This window comes from Doryrhamphus excisus, linkage group LG19, assembly GCF_037039965.1.
Source record: "Doryrhamphus excisus strain RoL-2023G ecotype Guam linkage group LG19, RoL_Dexc_Guam_v1.1, whole genome shotgun sequence".
NCBI lineage: Eukaryota > Metazoa > Chordata > Actinopteri > Syngnathiformes > Syngnathidae > Doryrhamphus > Doryrhamphus excisus.
The window spans coordinates 15397256-15424237 of record NC_136375.1 but is presented as its reverse complement, the minus strand read 5'-3'; the positions used below and the strand labels follow the sequence as shown (position 1 = coordinate 15424237).

The 26982-nt window shown below is 44.7% G+C and overlaps 1 protein-coding gene across 3 annotated transcripts in view; it reads right to left on the bottom strand.

The window, feature by feature from the left end:
- Window positions 1-26982, bottom strand: part of syne1b (spectrin repeat containing, nuclear envelope 1b) — a 104133-nt gene that overhangs the window by 41111 nt on the left and 36040 nt on the right. For all 3 annotated transcript variants that reach the window (XM_078799050.1, XM_078799051.1, XM_078799052.1), the window contains 34 exons: window positions 26085-26394; window positions 25853-26017; window positions 25434-25790; window positions 25232-25368; window positions 24989-25166; window positions 22459-22641; window positions 22167-22310; window positions 20324-20479; window positions 20008-20172; window positions 19766-19938; window positions 19537-19690; window positions 17743-17886; window positions 17511-17675; window positions 17122-17439; window positions 16905-17060; window positions 16655-16825; window positions 16259-16585; window positions 16034-16186; window positions 15800-15967; window positions 13999-14175; window positions 13788-13934; window positions 11750-11875; window positions 11499-11675; window positions 11152-11417; window positions 6903-9063; window positions 6500-6837; window positions 4533-4677; window positions 4240-4458; window positions 3914-4182; window positions 3689-3854; window positions 3459-3614; window positions 3232-3384; window positions 1714-1896; window positions 1495-1632 (listed from right to left, as the gene is read on the bottom strand). In XM_078799050.1, the coding sequence (XP_078655176.1) occupies window positions 1495-1632; window positions 1714-1896; window positions 3232-3384; window positions 3459-3614; window positions 3689-3854; window positions 3914-4182; window positions 4240-4458; window positions 4533-4677; window positions 6500-6837; window positions 6903-9063; window positions 11152-11417; window positions 11499-11675; window positions 11750-11875; window positions 13788-13934; window positions 13999-14175; window positions 15800-15967; window positions 16034-16186; window positions 16259-16585; window positions 16655-16825; window positions 16905-17060; window positions 17122-17439; window positions 17511-17675; window positions 17743-17886; window positions 19537-19690; window positions 19766-19938; window positions 20008-20172; window positions 20324-20479; window positions 22167-22310; window positions 22459-22641; window positions 24989-25166; window positions 25232-25368; window positions 25434-25790; window positions 25853-26017; window positions 26085-26394 (8545 nt within the window). The remainder of the gene's footprint in view (window positions 1-1494; window positions 1633-1713; window positions 1897-3231; window positions 3385-3458; window positions 3615-3688; window positions 3855-3913; window positions 4183-4239; window positions 4459-4532; window positions 4678-6499; window positions 6838-6902; window positions 9064-11151; window positions 11418-11498; window positions 11676-11749; window positions 11876-13787; window positions 13935-13998; window positions 14176-15799; window positions 15968-16033; window positions 16187-16258; window positions 16586-16654; window positions 16826-16904; window positions 17061-17121; window positions 17440-17510; window positions 17676-17742; window positions 17887-19536; window positions 19691-19765; window positions 19939-20007; window positions 20173-20323; window positions 20480-22166; window positions 22311-22458; window positions 22642-24988; window positions 25167-25231; window positions 25369-25433; window positions 25791-25852; window positions 26018-26084; window positions 26395-26982) is intronic.

The following is a 26982-nucleotide window of genomic DNA, read 5'->3' as shown; positions in this document are numbered from 1 at the left end:
TGTTCCCCAAGGTTCGGTGCTTGGTCCTCTTCTCTTCATCCTCTACTTGGAAATATCATCCGTCGACATGGCCTCGATTTCCACAGCCACGCGGATGATATTCAATTATACATTCCTACCACCTCCATCACCTCCAACATCTACTCCACGCTCACCAACTGCTTAGCTGATATCAAAACTTGGATGGAACAAAATTTAATAGTGACAAAACAGATATTATCATCATCGGTCCCAAAAACATCCCAACACCCACCCATAATTTCCATCTTCAATTTGACAGCGCCACCCTTCACTCCATCCCCGCTCATCCGCAACCTTGGTATCCTCCTGGACCCCACCCTTTGATTTGAACCCCACGTCAAACAGTCAACCCGGACTGCATTCTTCCATCTTAAGAACATAGCCCGACTCCGTCCATTGCTTAGATTCTCTGCCGCTGAATCCCTGCATCCATGCTTTCATCCCAACCAGAATGGACTACTGCAACGGTATTCTCTACGGTAGACGTCCAAAACCCTCAACAAACTACAATATATTCACAACTCCGCCTCCACCCACTCCAGTCAACACATTACCCCTGTCCTCCAAAACCTCCACTGGCTTCCCATCCCCCAACGCATTCACTTCAAAGTTCTTCTCATCACTTGCAAAGCCCTCCATGATCTGACCCCCCCCATATCTCACAGACCTCCTCCATCCACATAATCCCCCACATCCCCTTCGCTCCTCAGACTCCAACCTCCTGGCACTCCTTTGTAAGACCAAGCTCCGAACCTGGGGTGACAGAGCCTTCTCATTCGCTGCCCCCACCCTCTGGAACTCTTTGCCCCCATTCACTCCGTGCTTGCTCTGACCTTCCCACCTTCAAAAAACAAGTAAAAACCATCCATCCATTTTACTCCGCTTATCCGGGTCCGGGTCGCGGGGGCAGCAGTCTTAGTAGGGAAGCCCAGACTTCCCGATCCCCGGCCACCTCCTCCAGCTCCACCGGGAGGACACCAAGGCGTTCCCAGGCCAGCTGTGAGACATAATCCCTCAAGCGTGTCCTAGGTCTGCCCCCGGGGGGCCTTTTTACACCTGGGAGGCTGAACTAAAAACCCACATCTTTAAATCTGTTTTTAATGTCTAAACTTTTTATATCTGACTGCCGTGCCCCGCCTTGCTTTTATTCATGTTTTAACCGTGTATTAAACAATGAATGTTGGATTTTTATGTATCTTTTACTCTGTTTACTTGCTTTTATTCAAATCCATTCTTCTGTAAAGTGTCTTTGAGTATTTTGAAAAGCGCTATACAAATAAAATGTATTATTATTATTATTATTATTTAACATAATGTGTTGTTTCGTTATGAATTATTTTCGATGTGGCCCTCTCTGGTTCACGATAAACAATTATAATACTTGGATATTATACTATATCAGTATGACACCTATGCTACCATGTCCTGCACTACCATAGATGTTCCACAAATGTGCTTGAGTTTGCAACCCACCTGGTACACCCGTATCTGCTCCTGTAGGTGAACCGACGAGTTCCAGATAACATTGGCCCTCACCAGGCTCTTGGCTTTCTCTGACCATCTCACAATGAAGTCCATCATCTCGTGGTACTCATCCAAATAGCAAACAGCCTGCAGGACCAAGAGAACAGTGACATCCTGAACAGAGCCTGATACGATCGGACTGTGACAGACTTAAAGACCAATCAAAACCTTTTTGAGCCAGTTGTTCCGACAGTCGGCGAGCCGGCTGGTGTGATGGTGCATCTCGGACAGCTTGCCGATGGCGTCGCTAAGCTGCTTCGCCAGCAGAGGGTTGCGGCGGCCAAACTCCTGCACGCTGGCATCCAGCTCGGCGAGTGTGGTGCCACAGCTGTCCAGGTCCTTGGCTAGACTCTGCATGAAAAAATAAAAAACACAAGAAATACAAATTCTCAGGACATTTTTTTCCAAAGGAAAATATTCATTCATTTTCTACCGCTTATCCTCACGAGGGTCGTGGGCGTGCTGGAGCCTATCCCAGAAGGGGTACACCCTGGACTGGTGGCCAGCCAATCACAGGGCACATATAGACAAACAACCATTCACACTCATATTCATACCTATGGACAATTTGGAGTGGCTAATTAACCTAGCATGTTTTTTTTGGAATGTGGGAGGAAACCGGAGAAAAGCCACGCATGCAAACTCCACACAGAGATGGCCGAGGGTGGGATTGAACCCTGGTCTCCTAGCTGTGAGGTCTGCACGCTAACCACTCGACCGACGTGCCAGTAGCATAGAGTTGAAATAGTTTTTTTTTTATTGTTATTGTGAAGTCATAATTTCACGAGAAACAAACAAAACAAAATAAAGTTGTCATTTTTTTGAGAAATAAGTTTTTGGAAATTATGGAATTTTATAGAACTAAAATCTTCATAACCGTTAAAGCAGCGTAAAGTTGAAATGTTCAAGAAAAAAAGACATATTAGTTAGATGTAGAAATAGTTGGATTATTGTGAGAAACAACAAATAAAGTTGTAGTTTTTGAAAACTATGGGGAGTGCAGTCATGATCCCGAAAGGAAAATTTACAAGTTACAATTAGAAACCGGAGTACCCGGAGAAAACCCAACCATGCACGGGGAGAACATGCAAACTCCACACAGAGATGGGCGGAATCGAACTCGGGTCTCCTAGCTGTGAGGTCTCGGTGTTACTCGGTGTCACAAAGTGTGGAATAGGCCAATACATTTCAGGGAATTCATTTCGCAAGAAAATAATATATTCATTCATTCATTCATTCATTTTCTACCGCTTTTTCCTCATGCTGGAGCCTATCCCAGCTGTCTTCGGGCGGCCAGCCAATCACAGGGCACATATAAACAAACAACCATTCACACTCACATTCATGCCTATGGACAATTTGGAGTGGCTAATTAACCTAGCATGTTTTTTTTGGAATGTGGGAGGAAACCGGAGTACCCGGAGAAAACCCACACATGCACGGGGAGAACATGCAAACTCCACACAAAGATGGCCGAGGGTGGAATTGAACCCTGGTCTCCTAGCTGTGAGGGGTGCGCGCTAACCACTCGACCGCCGTGCCGAAAATAATATATAACATTGCTAAATATTTTTTTTTTTTTAGTTCATACAGAGTAACCATAAAATTCCAGAACTAGAGACTCGGGAGACCCTAACTGGATTCTGGAGTCTGATAGTGCCAGACTTTGAAAACCCAGTAGGATACCTTGACTTCTTCTTTGGCTTGGTCAACCTCTGGAGACTTTTCCTTGAATTTAGCAGAGATGGCTTTGAGTTTCTCAGAGACGTCTTGGATCCTGGAGCTAAAGTCCTCTTTTATGTCTCTGGTTTTTTGGATGTCTCTCTCTTTTGATAGAACCTGGAACGCATGAAGGCAGCAAAGGAAAAGTCATAAAACCGCATCACAGACGGATGTTGGCAAATAAGTCGCACCTGATCCTCAATGGCCCCCAAAGCCAGTGAGACCTCGGCCAGCTGCATGGAGATTTCCGAGGGCAGGATGGTGTAGAGATCCAGGTACTTGCTCTGTTGCCGTTCTGCTAATTTGTCCACGTTCTGACGGTACGTGATCACATCTCCATGTACCACCTAAGCGTAACGGAAACACGGATGCTGATGTTTCCGAAAACTCTGGGAGCTCCTGCAATGTCGGGCAGAGGTACCTCCAGTTCCTGAAGCAGAGCGTCAATGTCCGGTGTGGGGTTGTAGAGAAGCTCCCTGGTCTCCTGAATCCATGCCTTCACAACGCTGAGCTCTCGTGCCACTTCTTCTCTGTCCCTCAGCTCCATAGCTGCTTGAGCTCGCTTGGTCCTGGATTGAGTCAGGAGGCTGCAGACAAAAGTGAGAGTGAACATCTCACCGTTAAAAACACCTCGGGGTCCCGGTACCTCTCCATTTGGTCCTGCGCAGCTCTGATCTCCTTCAGGCTGGGGAGCTCGTCCTGCTCGTTGGTGGGTGAAGGCACCTCCACGTCGTGCAGCAAGCTGAGGGCGTACTGGCGCAGCAGCGTGAGCGACGACAGCTCTCGCTCCACGTCTTGGCTCAGCAAGTCATGCTGCTCCAGCAGGGACTGCAGGGTGGCCTTGGAGGCCTTCTCCACCGCGCTGTCCGGCACCCGGCCTCGGAGCTCGTCAGCCACCGCCCTCACCTTCACCATCTACGACAACGACCGCATTTGTAAAGCTTTGCTGTGAGATCATCCGGGTGTGCTTACCTTCTCCCTGAAGGTCCTCCACTCCTGCGCCGTGTCCTCCAGAACTCGCTCCTGCCCGCGGGCGACGCTGCGGAGTCGGGTCCATCGCTGCCACACTGTGGTCATGGAACGACTGATGGTGGCCTTGCTGGCATCGCTGCCCACCTGCTCCAGCTGAGCGGCCTGCTCCTCCAGACCGCTCAGCTTCTCTTGGAAGCCGTTGACGAGTGAGACCAGGGTCTAGAAACGAAAAGGAAGGTGGAAGCGCCGACACGTTGACCCAACTTCACTTCGGGTTCCTCATTGTTCCCCACCTGGTGGCTGCGTAACTTGTCCTCGGCTTCTTGGCTTGTTGCCGCTTTGGCGGTAGAAAACTGCGTCAGCTTCTTCTCAGCTTCGTTCATAATCTCGATGACGGTCTGCCTGGCCTCCTGGTAAGACTTCCACTGAGCCACGCAGCTAAGGAGAAACGTGCAACATTTACGTCAGTTAGAACAAGATAATAGTATAATGGTAGGCTCCACGGTTAGCGTGCAGGCCTCGCAGCGAGGAGACAAGAGTTCAATTCCACCCTCCGACATCTCTGTGTGACGTTTGCATGTTCTCCACGTGCATGCGTGGCTTTTCTCAAAAATATTGAACAGAAATGGACAAAGAAAATAGTATGTTGAGATTGATATTGGTTCTGAGATTGGTTCTTTTAGGGTTTGGACACCATGGAATTATTCCGGTCAGATAATGGACCAACAAGCAGGATCAAAAGTAGCAAACTGCTGTTTTTTTTCTAAAATGGTGCATTCAGGTGCATCACAACTCCTGGGACACAAGTTGCCGCTGCATTCAGGGAACACACCCCACCACTAGGTGCCCCATGGAGATGCACAGGATATGAATGAATGTAGTAGACATTAGGAAATATTATTCATTAGGGCGGCACGGCGGTCGAGTGGTTAGCGCGCAGACCTCACAGCTAGGAGACCAGGGTTCAATTCCACCCTCGGCCATCTCTGTGTGGAGTTTGCATGTTCTCCCCATGCATGCGGGTACTCCTCCCACATTCCAAAAACATGCTAGGTTAATTAGCCACTCCAAATTGTCCATAGCTATGAATGTGAGTGTGAATGGTTGTTTGTCTATATGTGCCCTGTGATTGGCTGGCCACCACCAGTCCAGGGTGTACCCCGCCTCTCGCTCCAAGACAGCTGGGATAGGCTCCAGCACCCCCCGTGACCCTTGTGAGGATAAGCGGTAGAAAATGAATGAATATTATTAATTAGCCTATTATTATTACTATCATCGTTATTCTTCTTAGTAGTAGATTATGAATGAATGACAGGTAATGTAAATATTTATTTTAACTCCTATTCTTGCCCTATTATATAATTTTTTTTGTAAAAAAAAAAAGAAAAAAAATCAATAAAAAATAGCAAATTATTTAGGGGGATTTAATAACATTTTAGGGGGGCTGAAAAGCAGAAGCCCCCCTAAAATAGGCCTAGTGACGCCACTGACACCCACACATGCAGCCCAAAGTAGGTGTTCTTTACAAAAGCGACCACTTGATGCTCATCCAACAATAAGATTATGTTACAAAATGTTCCACTAAGACCTCACAGCTAGGAGACCAGGGTTCGATTCCACCCTCGGCCATCTCTGTGTGGAGTTTGCATGTTCTCCCCGTGCATGCGTGCGTTTTCTCCGGGTACTCCGGTTTCCTCCCACATTCCAAAAAAACATCCAAATGGACTCCAAATTGTCCATAGGTATGAATGTGAGTGTGAATGGTTGTTTGTCTATATGTGCCCTGTGATTGGCTGGCCACCACCAGTCCAGGGTGTACCCTGTCTCTCGCCCCAAGACAGCTGGGATAGGCTCCAGCACCCCCGGCGACCCTCATGAAGATAAGCGGTAGAAAATGAATGAATGAATATTATTAATTAGCCTATTATTATTACTATCATCGTTATTCTTCTTAGTAGTAGATTATGAATGAATGACAGGTAATGTAAATATTTATTTTAACTCCTATTCTTGCCCTATTATATCATTTTTTTATATAAAAAAAGGGAAAAAAAATCAATAAAAAATATCTAATTATTTAAATATCTAATTATTTATTATTTAATTATATTTAATTATTTATTTATCTAATTATTATTTAAGACCACTTGATGCTCATACGTTACAAAATGTTCTACTAATGGTTTTATGTGCTTCCAATGAATGCCTGTTAATTAGCGTTGTAGCTAAATAAACGCCCGCCCATTTTTGCTTGCACTACCTTTGAAGGACATCTTGATGACATTGCAGCTGATCCCGGACCTCCAGGCCCCTCTGCTTGGCCGAGTCGACGCTCACCCGCAGCTGGCCTTTGGCCGTCGGGTTGACCAGGTTCTCCAGCTGGGGCAGGAAAGTCTCCAGCTCCTCCAGGTGGATGAGGAACTCCTGCTCGGTGGCCATGATGCCGCCCTGCTGCCGCAGACACTCCTCGTAGTTCTCCACGTCCACTCCCAGGCTGGCCTCCTGCAGGAAGGACACGGCGTCCTCCAGCCATTCGCAGGCCGCCTGCATCCGGAAGTGGTACTTCTGGCACAGCAGCAGGGCGTGCTCCAAGGTGACCTTCAAAGAAAAGAAAGAAAAGAAAAAAATAAAGAGACGGCGAGCGCAACCGAGATCGGACGTACCTGTCTGGAACTGAGTTGCTTCTGAACGTCTGCCTGCAGTTTGGCCATTTCTTCCAGGCTGGTGTCCACGTGGGTCGGTACCAGCTCGTTGGCGCTGGTGTACTTCTGTTTCTCCCTGCTGCTCAGGGCAGCCACAATCCTCAGTCTGGACTGAACCTCCTCCTGCATTATCTGCTGCTTTCTGATTTCCTCCTGCACCCTCTCCACCCGCATGTCCACCGTCACGGCAGACCCCAGATCCGCCCGCACCTGCTGGAGCCAGGCCAGCGTCCTCTGCATCTCTGTCTCAAAGTCTTTGCTCTGAACAAAGCGGTTCTCGCACTCCTCGATCAGGTCCCCGACCGCGGCCTGCAAGGATCGCAGCTCCTCCTGCCACAGGACCACTTGCTCTTTTGAGGTGTTGTGGGCTGTTTGGTCCACACGCGGCGCCAGGGAGTCCATCTGCTCCATGAGCCTGGACAAGTGCGAGTTGGCGCTCTGAAGGCTCCCCGCAAGAGCGTGGTAGTTCTTCAGCCTCTCCTCGGCCGACTGAGTCTCAGCGTTGACCTTCACCAGCTGCTCCTTGGTGGCCTTTAACTCGGAGTCCACCTGCATGGCCATCGCCTTCTGGTCCTCGAACGACTCCAAGGTTTCATCCAGATGCTCCACTTTCTGTTCAACCAACCTCTTCAGGCCGTTGTAGAGGCTCGTGAGCTGCGTCATTTCCTCGGGGCACCACGGTTGCCCGGTGCTGCGGAAGCCTTCCTTCTTCTGGTTGAGTTCGCTCACGGCGAGGCCCAGACGGCTCAGATCCACTTGGATGGCTTTGTAGTCGCTCTGCAGGCTGAGGACCTCTTCGGTTTCTGAGCCCACTGGCTGCGTTCCCAGATGGTCGAACTGCTCCTCAAGCTCCTCCAGAGCTTTCTGAGTGACGTCTATGAAAGAGGTGTACTCGTTCCTGGTGAAGATGGCCTGCTGGATTTTCTCCCGTTTCTCTTTGGCCAGAGCTAGTATGTTGTTGTACTGCTGGGGGAGGGTGTTCAGTTTTTCATCCAGGTAGCAGTGGTCCACTTCGTTCAGAGTGGGTAGAATCTCCTGGCCTGCTCGTTGCACAATCAAGAGAAGGTTCTCGTACTCCACCGCCTGTTCGACTATCTGCTGGTACTTCAAGAGCTGCGCCTCTAATTCAGCGTCGCCAACCATGAGGTTAATTTCCGGAAAGGTGATGATGTCCGCTTGTTTGATCCACTGGCATATTTTCTCCAGATCGTTCTTGAAGTACTTCCTGGAGACAAGCACCTTCTCCAGTTCCTGCAGTTTCTGGCCACACCTGTGCAGAGTCTTATCGAAGATGTTTTGCAACTCCTGCAGCTTGCCGAGGATCTCGTTCCTCTCGTCCTCGTTGGCGTCCCTCATCAGGTCCCGCCCTTGCGACCACAAGGACGTCAGCTCGCTCTGGTAGGCTTTCAAGCTGCTCTGGATGTTCCGGCATGTGCGCACCTGCTTGGCGAGGTCGTCTGGTAGCAAAGCGACGTACTCCTCGGCCTGGGCCTTCTTCTCGTTCTGCTGCACCCAGGAGATGGACTGGTTCACGGCCATCAGGAACTGAGTCCTCTCGGTGAAAGCCTTGCTGAGGTGCTTTCGGCGCTGCACCACTTTGACGCTCAAGGATTCCACCTCGGACTGTGTGTGGGAGATGAGTTGCTGCAGGCGATGACGTTCGCTCAGACCCAAGCGGGCCAGAACCCTGTCGGCGTCGGTGACGGCTTGGGCCAGCAGCAGCTGCTTGGCCTCCAACTCGCTGCAAATACTCAAGTGGTCGAAGAGGAAACTCTGAGCCAGCTCTGGAGGGGGACTCATCTTCATGGCCTCCGACAAGGCGGGCTGCTGCTCCTCGGCCCAATCCCGAGCTTCCCTGAGACGAGCCTCCACTTGGCCCATCTCCTCCAGGGTCACCACCGAGTCCTGGATTTTCCTCTCAATTAGGTTTTGCATCTGAGACCAGCGCTGCTCAAAATGGCTGATCTGCTCTTTGACCAGCTCCTTGTCGTCCAGGTTCAAGCGCTCGATGACTTTTTGTTTCTGGTCCTTCAGGTCCTCCAGTGTACCCTTTTGACCTTCAAGTTCGACTGACAGTTTGCGTAGAGCCTCCAAGTGTTGAGAGGAACTTTCAGCATCGGTTCTGCGGAAGAAAATAAATGAGCAAAATTCATTGACAAAATACTTGATACTCAAAATACTAGGCAGGTACTTTATGAACAAAAAGATAAATGACAGGACAAGGTTGTAGTTTGTAGCTCCACCTTTCTTCCAAACCTAACTCCACACTCCCACCCCCGTCCCTCACCTCCTGGAACCAAATCCACCTTATCCACCTCTCTCTCCATGGACAGCTCCTTAGTCTCCCCCAATCCCCTCAGGTCAAGAGTCTGGGTGTCATCCTCGACAGCACCAGGTCAGCCTACTTCCATCTGCATCTCCATTAATCGTCTCCGTCCCTCCCTCACCCCCCACACCTAACCCTAAATCCTTACTCCATAAACTACAACTGGTTCAGAACTCTGCAGCCCGGATCATCACCAGGACCCCCTCATCCCACCACTTCACCCCCATCCTGCAGCAACTCCACTGGCTCCCAAATAACTCAAAGAATCACCTTCAAAGTACAGTAAACCTCGGATATATCGGATTCAATTGTTCCCACTGGTTTTGTCCCGATATAAGCGAAATCCGTTATATGCGTATACCGGAAAATGTCCGCCACATTCATTACACGGACGCGCAATGCCATGGGGGAACCAAACGATAAACGTAAACGCAAACGATAATGACGTCACAGGCTATTGACAAGGGTATGGGAAGTGTCTTCAGCTTTGGCTGTGAACATGGATCAAAGATGGATCATCCGATATATGCGAGGGAAATTGGAACGGGACTGGAGATTTTGTCCGAAATAGGCGAAATCCGTGATAAAAAATCCGATATATGCAATGAATTTTTATTGGAAATGCATTACAGAAAAATTGGTTCTTTTTTATTTGTCCGTTGTGAGCGAATTTCCGATATATCCGAGTTCGATATATCCGAGGTTTACTGTAATTCTGTTCACCTACAAGTCCATCCATAACCTTGCCCCCCCCCCTTATCTCTCTGACCTCGTCCACATTGTCAATCCTTGCCACTCCCTGAGATCTTCCTCCTCCCTCCATCTCATTTTACCCTCTGTACGTCTTAGCACTACGTATGGGGGGGCTGAGCTTTCAGCCGCTCTGCTCCCAAACTGGAAAATGGAACTCATTGCCACCTGACCACCGTAACTCCGCCACACTTCCCATCTTCAAATGCAAACTCAAAACTCATCTGTTCAAAGTAGCTTACTAACTACGTCACATGCCCCCCCCCCTTGTTCTTATTCATTGTTTGTTCTCTTGTATTTTATATTTGTGTTTTTATATCTTCTGTACAGCCACCTTGGGTGTCCTGAAAGGCGCTTTGAAATAAAATGTATTATTATTATTATTATTATTTTTCAGTCTGTAGCGATAGCTAGGAGGACCAGGGTTCGATTCCACCCTCGGCCATCTCTGTGTGGAGTTTGCATGTTCTTTTCTCCGGGTACTCCGGTTTCCTCCCACATTCCAAAAAAAAAAAACATGCTAGGTTAATTAGCCACTCCAAATTGTCCATAGGTATGAATGTGAGTGTGAATGGTTGTTTGTCTATATGTGCCCTGTGATTGGCAGGCGACCAGTTCAGGGTGTACCCCGCCTCTCGATCGAAGACAGCTGGGATAGGCTCCAGCACCCCCGCGACCCTCGTGAATGAATGGATGAATAAGTCTGTAGCGGTACCTCAGTTAAAGTCCACTCTGGTTAGCACGTTTTTCGGTTCACATCCCAAATTTTTGCTGAAATATTTCCGCGCTTTGTGTTCACCCGCTTGGTGCGGTTTGTTTACGTCGCCATCTTGGAAGATGAAAATCTTACAATACTTAACACAAGATTGTGCAGTGCATTGTGGGCCGCGGGGGAGCGGTGTTTGCTTGGATTGCCGTTTTCGAACAAGCGATGGACCTTACTAGACAATGCAGATCTTCTGACTGTGTGGCCGACATGCTTATCACTTGTCCACCGTGCGGCCGACAAGCAATTATGACCAATTCCTATCGACCCAGGAGGTTTTTACCGGTGCAACCGTATCTCTCGCGGATATCTGGTCACACGGTTTTATGGTTCACAACCCCTGGCGTGTGTTTCTCGTGTGAGCACACCTGGCTAGATTGTCCCACTCTTTGGACACGTGCTCAAACAGCATCTCCACTGCAGCGATGCAGTCGTGGTACTCTTTGGACCTGTGCAGATCCTCCTGCCGCTGACTCTGCAGCCTGCTGGCCTGGTGGCAGAGGTCCAGCCAGGAGTGGCTCAGACGGTCCAGCTCTGCATGCTCTGGGGAGTCCTGGCCCGGGGACAGTTTGCTGACTTTCTCCGTCATCTTGGTCAGGACGCTTTGCTTGGACTGGAGCTGCTGGCTGCATTCCTGCAATGTCGTCGCAACAAGACAGCTTTTAGGTAAAGAGCATGCGTCTTGGATGGATCTTTGTGGGAAATGACTGCTTACCTTGGCTTGGGACAGCATGTTTTGAGCTATCTTGGTCTCTAACTCTGCAGGTCTTCTGGACAGAGTGAGGAGCTGCTGTTCCATATCTTGGAACAAGCTTGTCATATCTTGCTTCTGCTCCTTGATCTCCCTCCAGCCCTCTGAAAGCTCCTGAGCGCTCGACATTCTCTCCTCGATCTGCAAAGAAAAAAAAAAAACAGACAATCAATACGGTCCTCGAGCTGGTTTCAGGATCTTGAACCAAGACTTACAGTGAGCTTGATTTTCTGGACTTCTGCGGCCGTCACTCTCACGGTGTCGTCCGACAGGTCGCACACTGAGCAGACCAGGTCTAAGTAGGTGCTGGCCTGTTCCTGGAGGGCCCGGTAGTGCTTCACCTGCGGGGAAAAAAAATCATGTGGGCAAAAAATAGCAAATATGCTCTGTTAAAGGGATAGTGGTATGTTGTACTATCAAATACTACAGTATTAATTGTCGCTGTACCCGAGAAAGCGCCCATGAATGATACGGGAAAAGGCCCGAAATGATACTGTGTCAAAGCCCAGGGCAGTGATACTGATAAAAAATAGAGTTTAACCATGTCCAGTATCAGCTCCCGTAGCTGTCCACTCAGAGCGCGCTGCTCTGGTATCGTGGCCGTGAAACAACCAATCAGAGAACAGCGCACGAGCGTGAACACACACGTCTGTGCTCTGTCAACATGTCAGCGGTTGACACTCCCGGGAAAATTGACAAATAGGGAAAATAGCAAACAGAATATTAGAAATGGAACGTTTTATCACCATTAATGAGGAGGACACTCTTGAAATGATGGAAAAAAAAAATAAAAATGCAAATATAAGTCGGGCTTAACTTTCTAAACTCCGCACATGTGACAGGAAATGTCACTGTGACTATAAATATTCCCAGTGCTTCTCCAGTCACCAAAAAACCCAAACTTGATTATTCATTCATTCATTCATTTTCTACCGCTTTTTCCTCACGAGGGTCGCGGGGGTTGCTGGAGCCTATCCCAGCTGTCTTCAGGCGAGAGGCGGGGTACACCCTGGACTGGTGGCCAGCCAATCACAGGGCACATATAGACCGAATAATAATAATAATAATAATATTAAAATATAAAAAAAATAACTATTATAGCAGCATGACGTTGAAATGTTCAAGGAAAAAGACGTTATTAAAAAACTATTTCTATTATTATGAGAAACAAGCTGAAATATAAAATAGCAGCAGCAAAAATGTTGTTTTACAAGCATAAAGTCAAAATAGTGACAAAAAGTTGTAATCTAACCGGAAAAAAAAAAAAATCAAAATTTTACTCTAACAAACTTCATTCATTCATTTTCTACCGCTTTTACTCACGAGGGTCGCGGCGGATGCTGGAGCCTATCCCAGCTGTCTTGGGGCGAGAGGCGGGGTACACCCTGGACTGGTGGCCAGCCAATCACAGGGCACATATAGACAAACAACCATTCACACTCACATTCATACCTATGGACAATTTGGAGTGGCTAATTAACCTAGCATGTTTTTTTGGAATGTGGGAGGAAACCGGAGTACCCGGAGAAAAAAACATACATAAGTCACACTGGACTATAAATCGCACAAGGCCAAAAATGCATAATTAGGTAGATAAAAACATACATAAGTCGCACTGGAGTATAAGTCGCATTTTTTGCGGGTTTATTTACCGTATTTTCTGGACTATAAGTCGCTCCGGAGTATAAGTCGCACAAGGCCAAAAATGCATCATTAGGTAGAAAAAAACATACCTAAGTCGCACTGGAGTATAAGTCGCATTTTTTCAATCCCAGGGCACATATAGACAAACAACCATTCACACTCACATTCATACCTATGGACAATTTGGAGTCGCCAATTAATTTTTGGAATGTGAGAGGAAACCGGACTACCCGGAGAAAACATGCAAAACTCCACACAGAGATGGCCGAGGGTGGAATTGAACTCGGGTCTCCGAGGTGTGAGGTCTGCGCGCTAACCACTCGACCACCGTACCGCCCCAAACTTGATTAATGGAACTTTAATTGTCAAACATTGATAAGATAAGACTGTTGATATAAACTGAACATTTTCTGGAAACAAAATGGCCTTTTGATTAAATAGTACGTGATAATAAGCTCATGATTAAATAGTACGTGATAATAAGATCATCACATGGTTTGTCTGGTATCAGGCCCAGACAAACCAGTGACGGACTTCACTGCTTATTTGGGTGTCATACAACTTCATGCCAAAAAAATCCCAACTCTCCCTTTAAGACGGCGCCGGTACCTGTTTAAGCGCCTCCTGCAGACCAGAAGGGGCATGCTGGTTTAGCTGGAGTTCCTCCTGAACCGCGGCGAGCCACGTCTGGCATTGTTGCAGAGTATCCTGGTGGTTGACGTGCTTCTGCAACTCTCGATCCAGACTTTGGTGCACCTGTAAAGAAAATGTGTTGAAAGTTTTGACTGTTTGTTACAATACTCGGAATCGTTCAACTCACGCGTTGGGCTGTGCTGCATATGGCCGAGTAGCTGTCCCCGGTTCCCTGCTGGTGAGCTTGGACCTGCTGGCTGATCTTCGCCTGAACTTGGTCGGTGCAGCCGGCGACCAGATCATCTCCCTTGCGCTTCAAGCTTGCGAGACGTTCCTCAAAACCGGCAATTTCCTCCATTATGGCCTAAAATCAGAGACATGAAGCCACGCTCAAACGAATCCTACCAGCAAACGCTGGGATTCAATTGTTGGCGCACAGCGGCAATGGCGAAGCGCGGTGTTCATCTGATACACGTCACCGTGTTCCAATCGCTGTTTAGACACATTTTCTGTCATTTACTTTTTCTTCTCTTTTGTTGTCTTGACACTTTCATCTTGAAGTTGACGTGTTGGAAAAAAAAATGATATCAATATCAATGATATTTTGTAATTATAGGTTATCACATGGTTTGTCTGGTATCAGGCCAGGTATCATGCCCCCCAAGTGTCAGACCTGATACTGGCACACTTATTAAAAATAAGTAAATAAAAATATATCACTTATTTAAAAAAAAAAAAAAAAGTATGCATATTGTGTTTTTTGTCAACTAATGATAACAATCCAAAGAAATACAGCTGGAATAGATACAGATCTACAAAGTTTTCTGTGCGGGTTATTGTGTGTAACTGCTCTATAGGAGTCCACAACTCAATACAAAGGGTAAAAAAATTAGCATAATAGGTCCCCTTTAAACATGATTTTCCCCCATTTTTTATGAGACAATAAAAAATAATGGAAAAAAATCGAAAAAAAAAAAAAAAAAAAATTATCACTTATTATCACGTACTACAGTAAAGTCTCGTTATATCGATATTGTCGGGAGTCGGAAAAAATATCGATATAACCGGACTATCCATATATCCGATCCTGCGCCAAACTGCATTAAAAGTGGGCAATAATGCACTCGACATTGTTCTATAGCAGGGGTCGGCAACCTTTACTATGAAAAGAGCCATTTTACCCAATGCCCACTGAAGAAAAATAGCCTGGAGCCGCAAAACATATATTATGTTTAAAACAACATTGGAGGGAATTTGGGGGTATCAAAGTAGTTCAGATAAGAAAAGACGAGTTGGAGTACTCTTGCTAGTTTTGGAGATAAACTTACATAAATGTATGTGTAAACTACTGTAAACGTAAAAACAAGTTCCCATGCCGCTGTTTTTAAATTATCTCGAATTTATTTTTTAGATTTGTAGGTAAGTATTAGTATTAGTAAGTATAGTTTTTCTTCATGTACTGAACTGGATAGCAGTCAGAACTCACTCAGGATGCATTCATGGTCTCAGACAAAGTTGGATTTTTTAAAACTCATTACAAAAGACGTGCATTTTCCCCACTCGGGTGTTAAAAATATTCAAGCATCGCAAAGGGAGCCACAATAAAGAGGCTGAAGAGCCACATGCGGCTCTGGAGCCACAGGTTGCTGACCCCTGTTCTATAGTATAGAACGGATAATTTTTGCAGCCCGACTTGTGATTGGCTCCTGCCAAAGAGAGAGCCATCACTGACTCGCAAGCGGCACTGTAGTTAAACAATTAGTAGTACTACTGAACTAGTAGTACTACTGACGATAGCCATGAATTAGCCGCACCACTGAGTTCAAGGTTGAAGAAAAAGTAATGGCTTATACACCACATGGTACTCTGGAAAATTCAGTTATTTCACTTCCTGTGGGGAAAAAAAATGGTATTTTGTGGGTTCTTCGGAAAGAACCCTGAAAAACGAGGTTCCACTGTAATATTAATAATAATGGAGATGATGTCACCTTGTGGCGTGCAAGTTGCTGGGTGGCCATCTCCATGCTGCCGGTCTGCATGGATTCCGAGGAGACGAGCCGACTGGACATCTGCAGGAGCCATTTCTCCACCTCCTGCAGTTCACCGTTGTAGTCCTCGTGCTCCTTCACCCACTCAAGGAGGTTCTGGACCTGCGTCTGAAAGGCCACGGAGGTTGATCCCACGACTTAATATGCCGCCTGGCTTCCCAAAGTCTGCCCTACCTTAGCCAGCAAGCAGAGCTCCAGGAAGTCGGCCTTCAGCGTGTTCATGTTGTTGTTAATAACGGGGTTGTGGACCATATCTAGCAGGGCTTCGCCTTTCTCCAGCACCGATTTCACAGCCGACTCGTGAGACTGCACCACCTGCTGGATGGTCTGCAAATGGCGCGTATATGGTCTATTTCCTGTTGCAGCTTGTGAGGGCTTAGCAGAAACGACGTCAGTTACCTTGTACTTTGCAAGCTGGGCCTTCTTCTGGTAGAGCTCGGCTTTGGGCTCCACGCTAGGCGCCAACAGACTCTTGGTCTCCAGCATCCACTGAGCTTGAGCCTTGTATTTATCCATAAAGTCTTTGGAGAGCGAGATGCACTTCTCCAGAGAGCTCTGCTCCAAGCGCAGGGCTGCCAGAAGATCCTCCAGTTGGGCCAGCTGGTTGTCCACGTCCTGCCTCAGCTGCTCCGCTTCGGCTTCCTCCAGAAAGACCAGAGCTCGCTCACTCTTCTCTCTCACCGTCTTCAGGTTGCCGTGACCCAGCTCCACGTCGGCCTGCAGAGCCTGCCGAACAACATGCTCATCTTCTGACTTCCCTGCTCAGATACTTGATCAAAAATGGCGAGGACCCACCTCGATCTTCTTTATCTTTCTCTCCATGGCAAAGCGGTCCACGGCGTCGCTGCCGCTTGCCAGAGAGCGGAGGCTGTTCTGAGCTGCGCTGAGCCAGTCTGAGAAGATGCTGAAGACACACTGGGCCTCCTCGATGCAGGACACCTCCTCCTGCAGCTGTTTGATCGTCTCCTGTGAGCACCAGAAGACAAGTCACGTGCAAGGGGCGTGGAGGTGAGCGCAGTGGAGATCACCGGCCTTCAAATGTTACCAGCAAGTGGAGGAGCAAGGCATGGTAGCGGGCCGTGATCTGGGTGGCTCTGCTGCTGATGCGGCTGCTAACGTGTGTCTCGTCGAGAACCTGCTGAGCCAAAACGCCGAGGCCTTCCATCTCGTCTTGATAAACCAGCACCTCCTCTTGCCACGTCTGTGCAGAAGAAGGAACATCAGTTACGTTGGATGGACAACAAGAGTGACCTTGATCTGACTTTGATCAGCCGGAGCTGAGCGTCTTTGGTGGCGCGGTCTGAGCGGCGGTGGCTTCGCAGTTGCGCTTTGGTCTCCATGCCCTTCAGCCAGCTGTCCAGACGCTGGAACTTCTGCTCCATTTGTCGGAGTTTGGCCAAGGCGCTGTTGAGCTGCGCCCTGGCGTCGGCCAGACGAGCCTGGTAGATCCTCCACTCCTGCTGCAGGCTCTCCAACGCTCGGTCTTCCGTTTGAGGCAGCCCCCACGGGGTGACCAGTTCTCGGGTGACCAGCGAGGTGTTCAGCAGAGCCTGGCCCTCGGTGCAGCGCAGCTGGAGCTCCTGCGCTTTCACACACTTCATTCATTCACGTGAAACAACATCGCAGGCATCGTCCGTCAGGATTCACAGACCTGCAGCTTCTGGAGCGTCTCCTCCAGCGTGTCGGCGTCCCCCTCCAGCGGCGAGTAGCAGCCCAGCTTCTCCTTCTCTTGTACCAGCCAGTCCTCAAAGGCATGGAGGCCCTGCTGGTACTCCTGGTGGGCTTTTGCCACCTCCTCCACTTTGCCTACAGCCCCCTGAGGTCAAAGAGCAAGCTTATTTCCCATCATGTCGGTAAAGCGGACTTCAGGCCGTGTTTGTTACCGCGGCGCTGTCTTTGATGGCGGCGTAGCGATCTTGCAGATCCTGCAGCTCCAGCTGAGTCACGTAGTTCTCAGCTATACTGGCGCTCTTCGCCATGATGGTGGCCAGCAAGGCGTCGTGGCTGAGCACTTCCTCGTACAGCAGCTGGGAGGAGACGGGTACATAGCTCAGATGGACGCCATGTTTACAGTAAACATGTGGGTGTGGACTTTTCCGATCGATACCGAGGTGTGATTTTTCTTGCATCAAATGTGGTCACCATTTACTCGTGTTCATGGCGCTTAATTGGTTCCGACCTGACTGCAAGACGTGAAATTACGCCAAGTAGGATTCGATATTAATAAATATATATTTTATAAATATCATATTTTTAGAAGCGTATGGCATAAAAATGGCATTCAAATCTTTGAAATATGCTTTTTAAACATTAATAGATCCCTCAAAACATAAAATAACACAAACAAATCATTTTTGCAAACAAAAAAAAATCTACATTTTTTTTTAAAAAATATCAAAATTATTTAGGGGGGCTTAAGAACATTTTAGTGGGGCTGAAGCCCCTAACAATAGGCCTAATGACGCCACTGGTGCCAACTGAGATACTGTGAATGTCTGCTATGAATTTTGTTGAGTAAAGTGATCTGATTTGTCTTATTTTATTAAGACAATATGTTTATATGAATATAATAAATGTATTTAAAATGTATTTAAAAAATATATAATATATATATATAAATTTTATAATAAATAATTTTAAAATAATACATTTATTTTAAATGTAGTAAAAAATTTATATATAATATATATACATAAATTTTATAATAAATAATTTAAAAATAATAAATTTATTTAAAATGTATTAAAAAATTATATATAATATATATATAAATTTTATAATGAATAATTTTAAAATAATAAATTTATTTAAAATGTATTAAAAATGTATATAATATATATATATATATCTTTAATAAATTATTATATATAATATATATCTTTAATAAATTATTATATACAATATATATATAATAAATATATAAATATTTTAAATAATTTTAAAATAATAAATTTATTTAAAATGTATTAAAAAATTATAATATATATATATATAAATTTTATAATGAATAATTTTAAAATAATAAATTTATTTAAAATGTATTAAAAATGTATATAATATATATATAATATATATCTTTAATAAATTATTATATATAATATATATCTTTAATACATTATATATAATATATATATATTATAAATATATAAATATTTTAAATAATTTTAAAATAATAAATTTATTTAACATGTATTAAAACATTTATATATATATATATATATATATATATATATATATACACATTTTTAATACATTTTAAATAAATTTATTGTATTCATATAAATATATTGTCTTAATTCACAGTATCTCAGTTGGCACCAGTGGCGTCATTAGGCCTATTGTTAGGGGCTTCAGCCCCACTAAAATGTTCTTAAGCCCCCCTAAAATGTTCTTAATTCCCCCTAAATAATTTGATATTTTTTATTGATTTAAAAAAAAATAGTATTTTTTTTGTTTGCAAAAATGATTTGTTTGTGTATATATATATATATATATATATATATATATTGCAATACACTAAATGATGAATGATGAAGGTGAATACAGGCTGATGAGAGTAGCTTCAGTTGAAACGTAAAGCGGAACTAATGAATAAAATATACTAGCATACGGAGGAGTGCTTAAGCAACGTTCAGTGATGAGTGTCAGGTTGGCTTTTACAGCGTGGACCGCATCACCTTGGCTCTGCTGACGTTAGCAGTTTTGTCTCGCATCTCGGGGCACTGCTTATCAGCCGGGTCCAGGTTCTCCTCCACGTGCTCCAGCCAGCTCACAAACTGCTGCACGTCCTCCTGGTAACTGGTCCACTGGGACAGAGAACCTTCCAGTTGGCTGTTGGTTGAGAGGAGTTTCACCGTCACGGCAAAAATATTACAAAAAAAAAAAGTGCAGGTTCGGATTGCTTGCCTTTTGCACTGAATGCAGGCACTGAGCAGACCATCCCACGAGTCCTTCAGCTCCTGGATCTGCTCCTGGACCACGGCCACGCCGTTTGCCGAGGTATTTCTCTGAACCGCTTCTCCTCTGGTGATCAGCATCTTCAGTTGGATCTCCTTCTCCTGGCGGGCCGTCAGCAAGGCCTGGAACGTCAAATCATCACAACGCGTTAGCAAGCCCGAGCGACTAAAAGCTCCGCAAAAGCTCCGCACCTCCAGCTTGATCATGCGACTATCCAGGACGTTTTTGTCAGCAGTGGGGGCGCAGTACGTCTGCAGCATGTGGCTGGTGTCTGCCACCCAGTTCTGCAGCTCCTTCAGGCCGTGGGTGAAAAGCTGGTGCTCCGTCACGATGCGCTCAATTCTGGACGCCTTCTCCTGTCAGCGCGGGAAGACGCATCATTAATTGACTAATCTAGTTCTAGGGTCGGGTCTAGTCTGGCCGACGCCCCCCCCGCCCCCGCCCCCCCCCAGGAGGCGGCCTCCTGTCCAGCAGCAACCAGAGACAAGTTGGTAGGAGTTACTGTACCTTGGTCAGGTTGGTTAAAGCAAGGAATTGAGCAGAGAGCTGAGAGACACGGTGCACAAAACCCTTGCCGGCGGCGTGCTCGTCCGACAGCCGCTGGGCCTTCTCTTTCAGCCTGCTCAGCTGGACTTGGTGGGAGGCGAGCTCCTCCAGCACAGACTGGAACGGCACAAGCACGGTCATCAACAGGAAGCACGACAGGAAGCACAACAAACATCAACCGGCGGTGTCCGAACGTTGCTGCGGCCCGGCCCCACATAGCGATCAATGAAAGGATGCGGCTTTGATATTTTTAAAAACTTTATTTTTGCTTGATTCTTATAATATTTATATTACTTTCATAGAAAATTATCCTGACTTAAATTCCATTTTTTTCCGGTTAATATTTTCATTTTTTTTAATATATTTTTAATATTATGTTCATAAACTTAAAGCTGTTTTTTTCCGTTTTTGCTATATATTTTCAAAATATTTTTAACTTGTAAATTTTCCTTTCGGGATCATGACTGCGCTCCCATAGTTTTTCAAAAATTACAACTTTATTTTTTATATCTCACAATAATCCAACTATTTCTACATGTAACTATTCATAAAAAAATATTCTGACTTAAATTCCATTTTTTTCCGGTTAATATTTTTAATATTATGCTCATAAACTTAAAGCTGTTTTTTTCAGTTTTTGCTATATTTTCAAAATATTTTTAACTTGTAAATTTTCCTTTCGGGATCATGACTGCACTCCCATAGTTTTTCAAAAATTACAACTTTATTTGTTGTTTTTCACAATAATCCAACTATTTCTACATCTAACTAATATGTCTTTTTCCTTGAACATTTCAACTTTACGCTGCTTTAACGGTTATGAAGACTTTAGTTTCATAAAATTCCATAATTTCCAAAAACTTTTTGGACCAACTTATTTCTCAAAAAAATTACAACTTTATTTTGTTTTGTTTGTTTCTCGTGATATTATGACTTCACAATAACAATAAAAAAACAAACATTTCAACTCTATGCTACTAAAATGACATTATTTGTCATATTAATATTAGGAGTTTATTAGAGTAAAATTTTTATTTTTTTTTCCAGTTAGATGACAACTTTTTGTCACTATTTTGACATTTTTGCTGCTGTTATTTTATATTTCAACTTGTTTCTCATAATAATAGAAATAGATTTTTAATGACATCTTTTTCCTTGGAACATTTCAACGTCATGCTGCTATAATGGTTATTTTTTAATATTTTAATATTATAACTTTTTCCCCACAACCAAGTTTTCCAAAATGCACTCCTTTATTATGTTTTGTTTCTCATAATATTATGACTTAAAAAGACATTTTAAAAATAATAATAATAATAATTAAAGTCTGTGCCACTAAAATGACTATGAGTTTTTGTGACTTTTTTCTCTTAATATTCTGACTTTATTCTCATAAAAATCACAACTGTTTTTTATTTTAATTTTGTATGTAATAAAAAGGTAAAAAAAAAAAATTATGACCTTATTTCAATGACATTAGGTTATTTTCGTAAAATTAGACGACAACTTTTTCTTCTTAATATTTGGACTTTATGTTTGGAAAATGACTGCTGATTGTTCCGTGTCTGTTGTTTGGTTTGTTTGTTTTTCTTGTTGAGTGACATTTGGAGAAACAAATGGGCCCAGGCCACACTTTGGACACCGCTGGGTTAGCAATACGCCACATGGAGGAAAAGGAAAGCAGGCTAGTGGAAACCGTTAGCTGAGGAGGAAAGCTTAAGAGCGATGGAAGCTAGCGTGACCTCCTCTGGATGGGACCGTGACCTCGAATGAAGATGAATCGTGTCTTCCCGATGGTGCCAACCTGAAGTTTGTGGAGCTCCATCTTCTTGGCTGCGAGGTCATGAAGCCGCGTGCTGCTCTCCTGCACGGCCGACTCTGTGGCGTTCAGGCACTCCTGGAGAGGCTCGGCGCTCGCTTCAAAGTCCTTCATCTGAGACACCAGGTTCTGAAACAAAGAACGCGTCTTCTGTCAGGACGCCGTGTTAGATTTTTTTTTCACCGCAAGCCACAGCCCGGATCGTGGAAACTAAATTGGAATAAATAAATAAAACAGGAATAGAAATAATCCACAATCACGATACACATCGGCTTACTTGGAGGTTGATCTCTCTGCTGTGAAGATTGGACATGAGGTTTTTCCAGTCCTCTCGAGCGTTGCTGCTTTTTGTCCGAACTGAATCCGCTCGATCTTTGGATGCCATGGCGGAGAGAAGCTCGCCGTTGAAGACCACGGCGTTGAGCTTGGACTGCCCGTGTTCCCTGTCGCTTAGGAACTCCTGGAAGAGAAGAGGCGATGCGAAACTTTTCTTATGTTTTTATCTTTTTAGTCCTATTTTATGTTCTTAGTCTTCAGCTTTTAACTCCAGTTTATGTTTTTATCTTTTTAGTCCTATTTTATGCTCTTAGTCTTCAGCTTTTAACTCCAGTTTATGTTTTTATCTTTTTAGTCCTATTTTATGCTCTTAGTCTTCAGCTTTTAACTCCAGTTTATGTTTTTATCTTTTTAGTCCTATTTTATGCTCTTAGTCTTCAGCTTTTAACTCCAGTGTTATGTTTTTATCTTTTTAGTCCTATTTTATGCTCTTAAGTCTTCAGCTTTTAACTCCAGTTTATGTTTTTATCTTTTTAGTCCTATTTTATGCTCTTAGTCTTCAGCTTTTAACTCCAGTGTTATGTTTTTATCTTTTTAGTCTTATTTTATGCTCTTAGTCTTCAGTTTTTAACTCCAGTTTATGTTTTTATCTTTTTAGTCCTATTTTATGCTCTTAGTCTTCAGCTTTTAACTCCAGTGGTTTGTTTTTATCTTTTTAGTCCTATTTTATGCTCTTAGTCTTCAGCTTTTAACTCCAGTGTTATGTTTTTATCTTTTTAGTCCTATTTTATGCTCTTAGTCTTCAGCTTTTAACTCCAATGTTATGTTTTTATCTTTTTAGTCCTATTTTATGCTCTTAAGTCTTCAGCTTTTAACTCCAGTGTTATGTTTTTATCTTTTTAGTCCTATTTTATGCTCTTAGTCTTCAGCTTTTAACTCCAGTTTATGTTTTTATCTTTTTAGTCCTATTTTATGCTCTTAGTCTTCAGCTTTTAACTCCAGTTTATGTTTTTATCTTTTTAGTCCTATTTTATGCTCTTAGTCTTCAGCTTTTAACTCCAGTTTATGTTTTTATCTTTTTAGTCCTATTTTATGCTCTTAGTCTTCAGCTTTTAACTCCAGTGTTATGTTTTTATCTTTTTAGTCCTATTTTATGCTCTTAAGTCTTCAGCTTTTAACTCCAGTGTTATGTTTTTATCTTTTTAGTCCTATTTTATGCTCTTAAGTCTTCAGCTTTTAACTCCAGTTTATGTTTTTATCTTTTTAGTCCTATTTTATGCTCTTAGTCTTCAGCTTTTAACTCCAGTGTTATGTTTTTATCTTTTTAGTCTTATTTTATGCTCTTAGTCTTCAGTTTTTAACTCCAGTTTATGTTTTTATCTTTTTAGTCCTATTTTATGCTCTTAGTCTTCAGCTTTTAACTCCAGTGGTTTGTTTTTATCTTTTTAGTCCTATTTTATGCTCTTAGTCTTCAGCTTTTAACTCCAGTGTTATGTTTTTATCTTTTTAGTCCTATTTTATGCTCTTAGTCTTCAGCTTTTAACTCCAATGTTATGTTTTTATCTTTTTAGTCCTATTTTATGCTCTTAAGTCTTCAGCTTTTAACTCCAGTGTTATGTTTTTATCTTTTTAGTCCTATTTTATGCTCTTAGTCTTCAGCTTTTAACTCCAGTTTATGTTTTTATCTTTTTAGTCCTATTTTATGCTCTTAGTCTTCAGCTTTTAACTCCAGTTTATGTTTTTATCTTTTTAGTCCTATTTTATGCTCTTAGTCTTCAGCTTTTAACTCCAGTTTATGTTTTTATCTTTTTAGTCCTATTTTATGCTCTTAGTCTTCAGCTTTTAACTCCAGTGTTATGTTTTTATCTTTTTAGTCCTATTTTATGCTCTTAAGTCTTCAGCTTTTAACTCCAGTGTTATGTTTTTATCTTTTTAGTCCTATTTTATGCTCTTAGTCTTCAGCTTTTAACTCCAGTGTTATGTTTTTATCTTTTTAGTCCTATTTTATGCTCTTAGTGTTTAGCTTTTAACTCCAGTGTTTCCTCAGTGTGGGTCCTCCACACTGGGGGCTGTGTCGGGTCTGCTGAGGGGGTGCCATCCTTGGGTCCCTTCGACCCCGCCCGGCTGGGGGTTCCTCCCTTTGATGTGGGGGTCTGTCGGAGTCAGGGGGCCCGGGGGGCTGGTCCCCCGATGGCACTCCCAGTGTGGACGGCCCCAAAGGTTGCGTTTACTTGATGCTCAGTGCCATGCCATGTCTCCCTACTGTGTGTGATTGTGCGATTGTGCGATTGTGTGTGTGTGTCTACTATGGGGGGTGGGAAGGAGGGGCTTTCTTTTGTTTCTTAGTTTTTTTCCTTTTAATTGTGGTAATTGTTTTAATTCTGTAAAGCACTTTGTGTTGCAGGTGTTTGCAGGAAAAGTGTATACAAATAAAGTTGATTTGATTTGATATAGGGCATTGATGGCTGGATGTATGCGTAGTCATCACCGATGATGCATCCACGTCGTTATTCTCGGTCGCAACCATTCACCTGAATCTTCTGCAAGCTGGATGAAGCCTCAGAGAGATTTTGGGGCGCGTCGAAGCATTTGGCCGTGTTGATCTTGGCATTGACCAGCCACTGCTGGAAGTCCCTGTAGGCCGAGCAGAAGGCCTGCTCCTGCAGCTTCTCTTTGCTCTGACACTCCCTGGCAGCTCGGAGACTCAGACTGGAAGAAGAAGAAGAAGAAGAAGAAGAAGATCTTGCCTTGTGACTCTCCGAATGCGTTCCTACCTGTTGTACTCCTTGATGAGGGCAGACACTCTGTCAGACTGGCTGGCCATGTCTCTGGAGAAGCGGCACAGATCATTGAGCTGACCTTTGGCGGCATCGCACATGGGCTCGGCTTTGACCAGCTCCTCCAGAGTATCCTGGAAGTCGAGTGGAGTTGTTCATTGCGGATGCTTACGAATGAGGCGTCTCGGCGCACCTTTACCTTTGCGATCTGCCAACCTTTGACGCCTTCCTCTCCGTCAGCTTTGCCCTCAGCCTGACGAAGTCTGAGACGCCAGTCTTGCAGCCGAGCGCTCAAATCCTGCACGTCTTGCTCCAGCTGTGCGGACAGACTGCTGAACTCCTGCTCCGAGCTGGTCATCTGAGAGAGGGCGGTCTCCAGATTGGCCCGCGTCTGAAGCGCCCCGCGTTCCCACTGTTCCCAGCTGGACAGGAGGGCCGCTTCCTCGCGCTCGATAGCCTCGTAGCCTCCTGCGCCCGTGTGGTCTCGTGCTGCCGCTCCGCATCTCTGGACCCGGCTGAGCCTTTCTCGGCCTCGCTGCTTAGACTCCAGCAGCTCCTGGGAAAGCCAAAAAACATTAGCACTGAACTGAATCAGTTTCTCCAAAAAGTCCTACCAACCTGGACTTTGGAGAGCTTTCTTTTAATGGAGGCGGAGTCTCCTGATAGGTCGGACCATCGCTGGAGTTCCTCCTTGGCTGAGATCAGCCAGTCATTGAAGTCTCTAACGGAATCCAGGTACTGCTCGTGTTCCGACACGATGGTTTGCATGGACTGTATTTTACCCTTTGGGACAATTAGGACAATTAAGTCGTTAATATCCATCACATTCCGAAGCCTGCAACCAAATCACCTTGACCACGGCTGAGATATCGGCAAAGTGCGCGTTGAGCTCGGCCCTGGATTCCGGTCCAAATGCCTGGTCAGCGCATTTCTCATACAGCTCCACAGCCTTGTCCGTGAGACGGGACAGCGCCGCCGCATGAACGTCCACGTCAGCCTGGATGGTCCGGAGGCGCTCCAGCAGGGTGGATTTTTCCTTGAGGCCGGGCTGCTGCGGCAGAGTCATGCCCACCTCCTGCTCCACGGACTCCATCCACTGCTGGATCTGGTTCTTGGTCTCCTGGTAGCTGCTCCACTGGGCCACCGTCCACTCCAGTCGACTGGGGGCAAGAATTTGATGCAAAGTGGGGTTAGTGGCTCGTGTCACTGGGGGGGGGGCGGACTCACACTAGGACCTTCCAAGGTGTGAAGTGGGTCCAAGCACAGTACGATTCACCTAGCAGTCTTTCCAACAATGCAGCTTTTTTTGGTTTTGGTTTATGTATTGACTTATGTAGGGTCGCGGGGGTGCTGGAGCCTATCCCAGCTGTCTAAAGCTTTTATGCCAGGGGTCTCAAACTGAATTTACCTGGGGGCCACTGGAGCTAGGGTCTGGGCAAGGCTGGGCCGCATCATTCATTCATTCATTTTCTACCGCTTTTCCTCACGAGGTTTTAAAAAAAAAAAAAATGCATTTATTAAAAACAGAAAAATATACAAACTTTTTCAGTGCTTTGGTTCCGATTTTCTACAATAAAAGCTCTGATAAAACATTCCACTGTTCTCAAATATCTTCATTTTTATTTTTCTGCACAAAATAAGATGAAAAATTAATAAACAAATCAAGAATAAAGAAAATCAATCAATCTTTAATAAATAAATATAATAATAATAATAAAAACTTAAGAAACCACATATAGTTGGTGGGT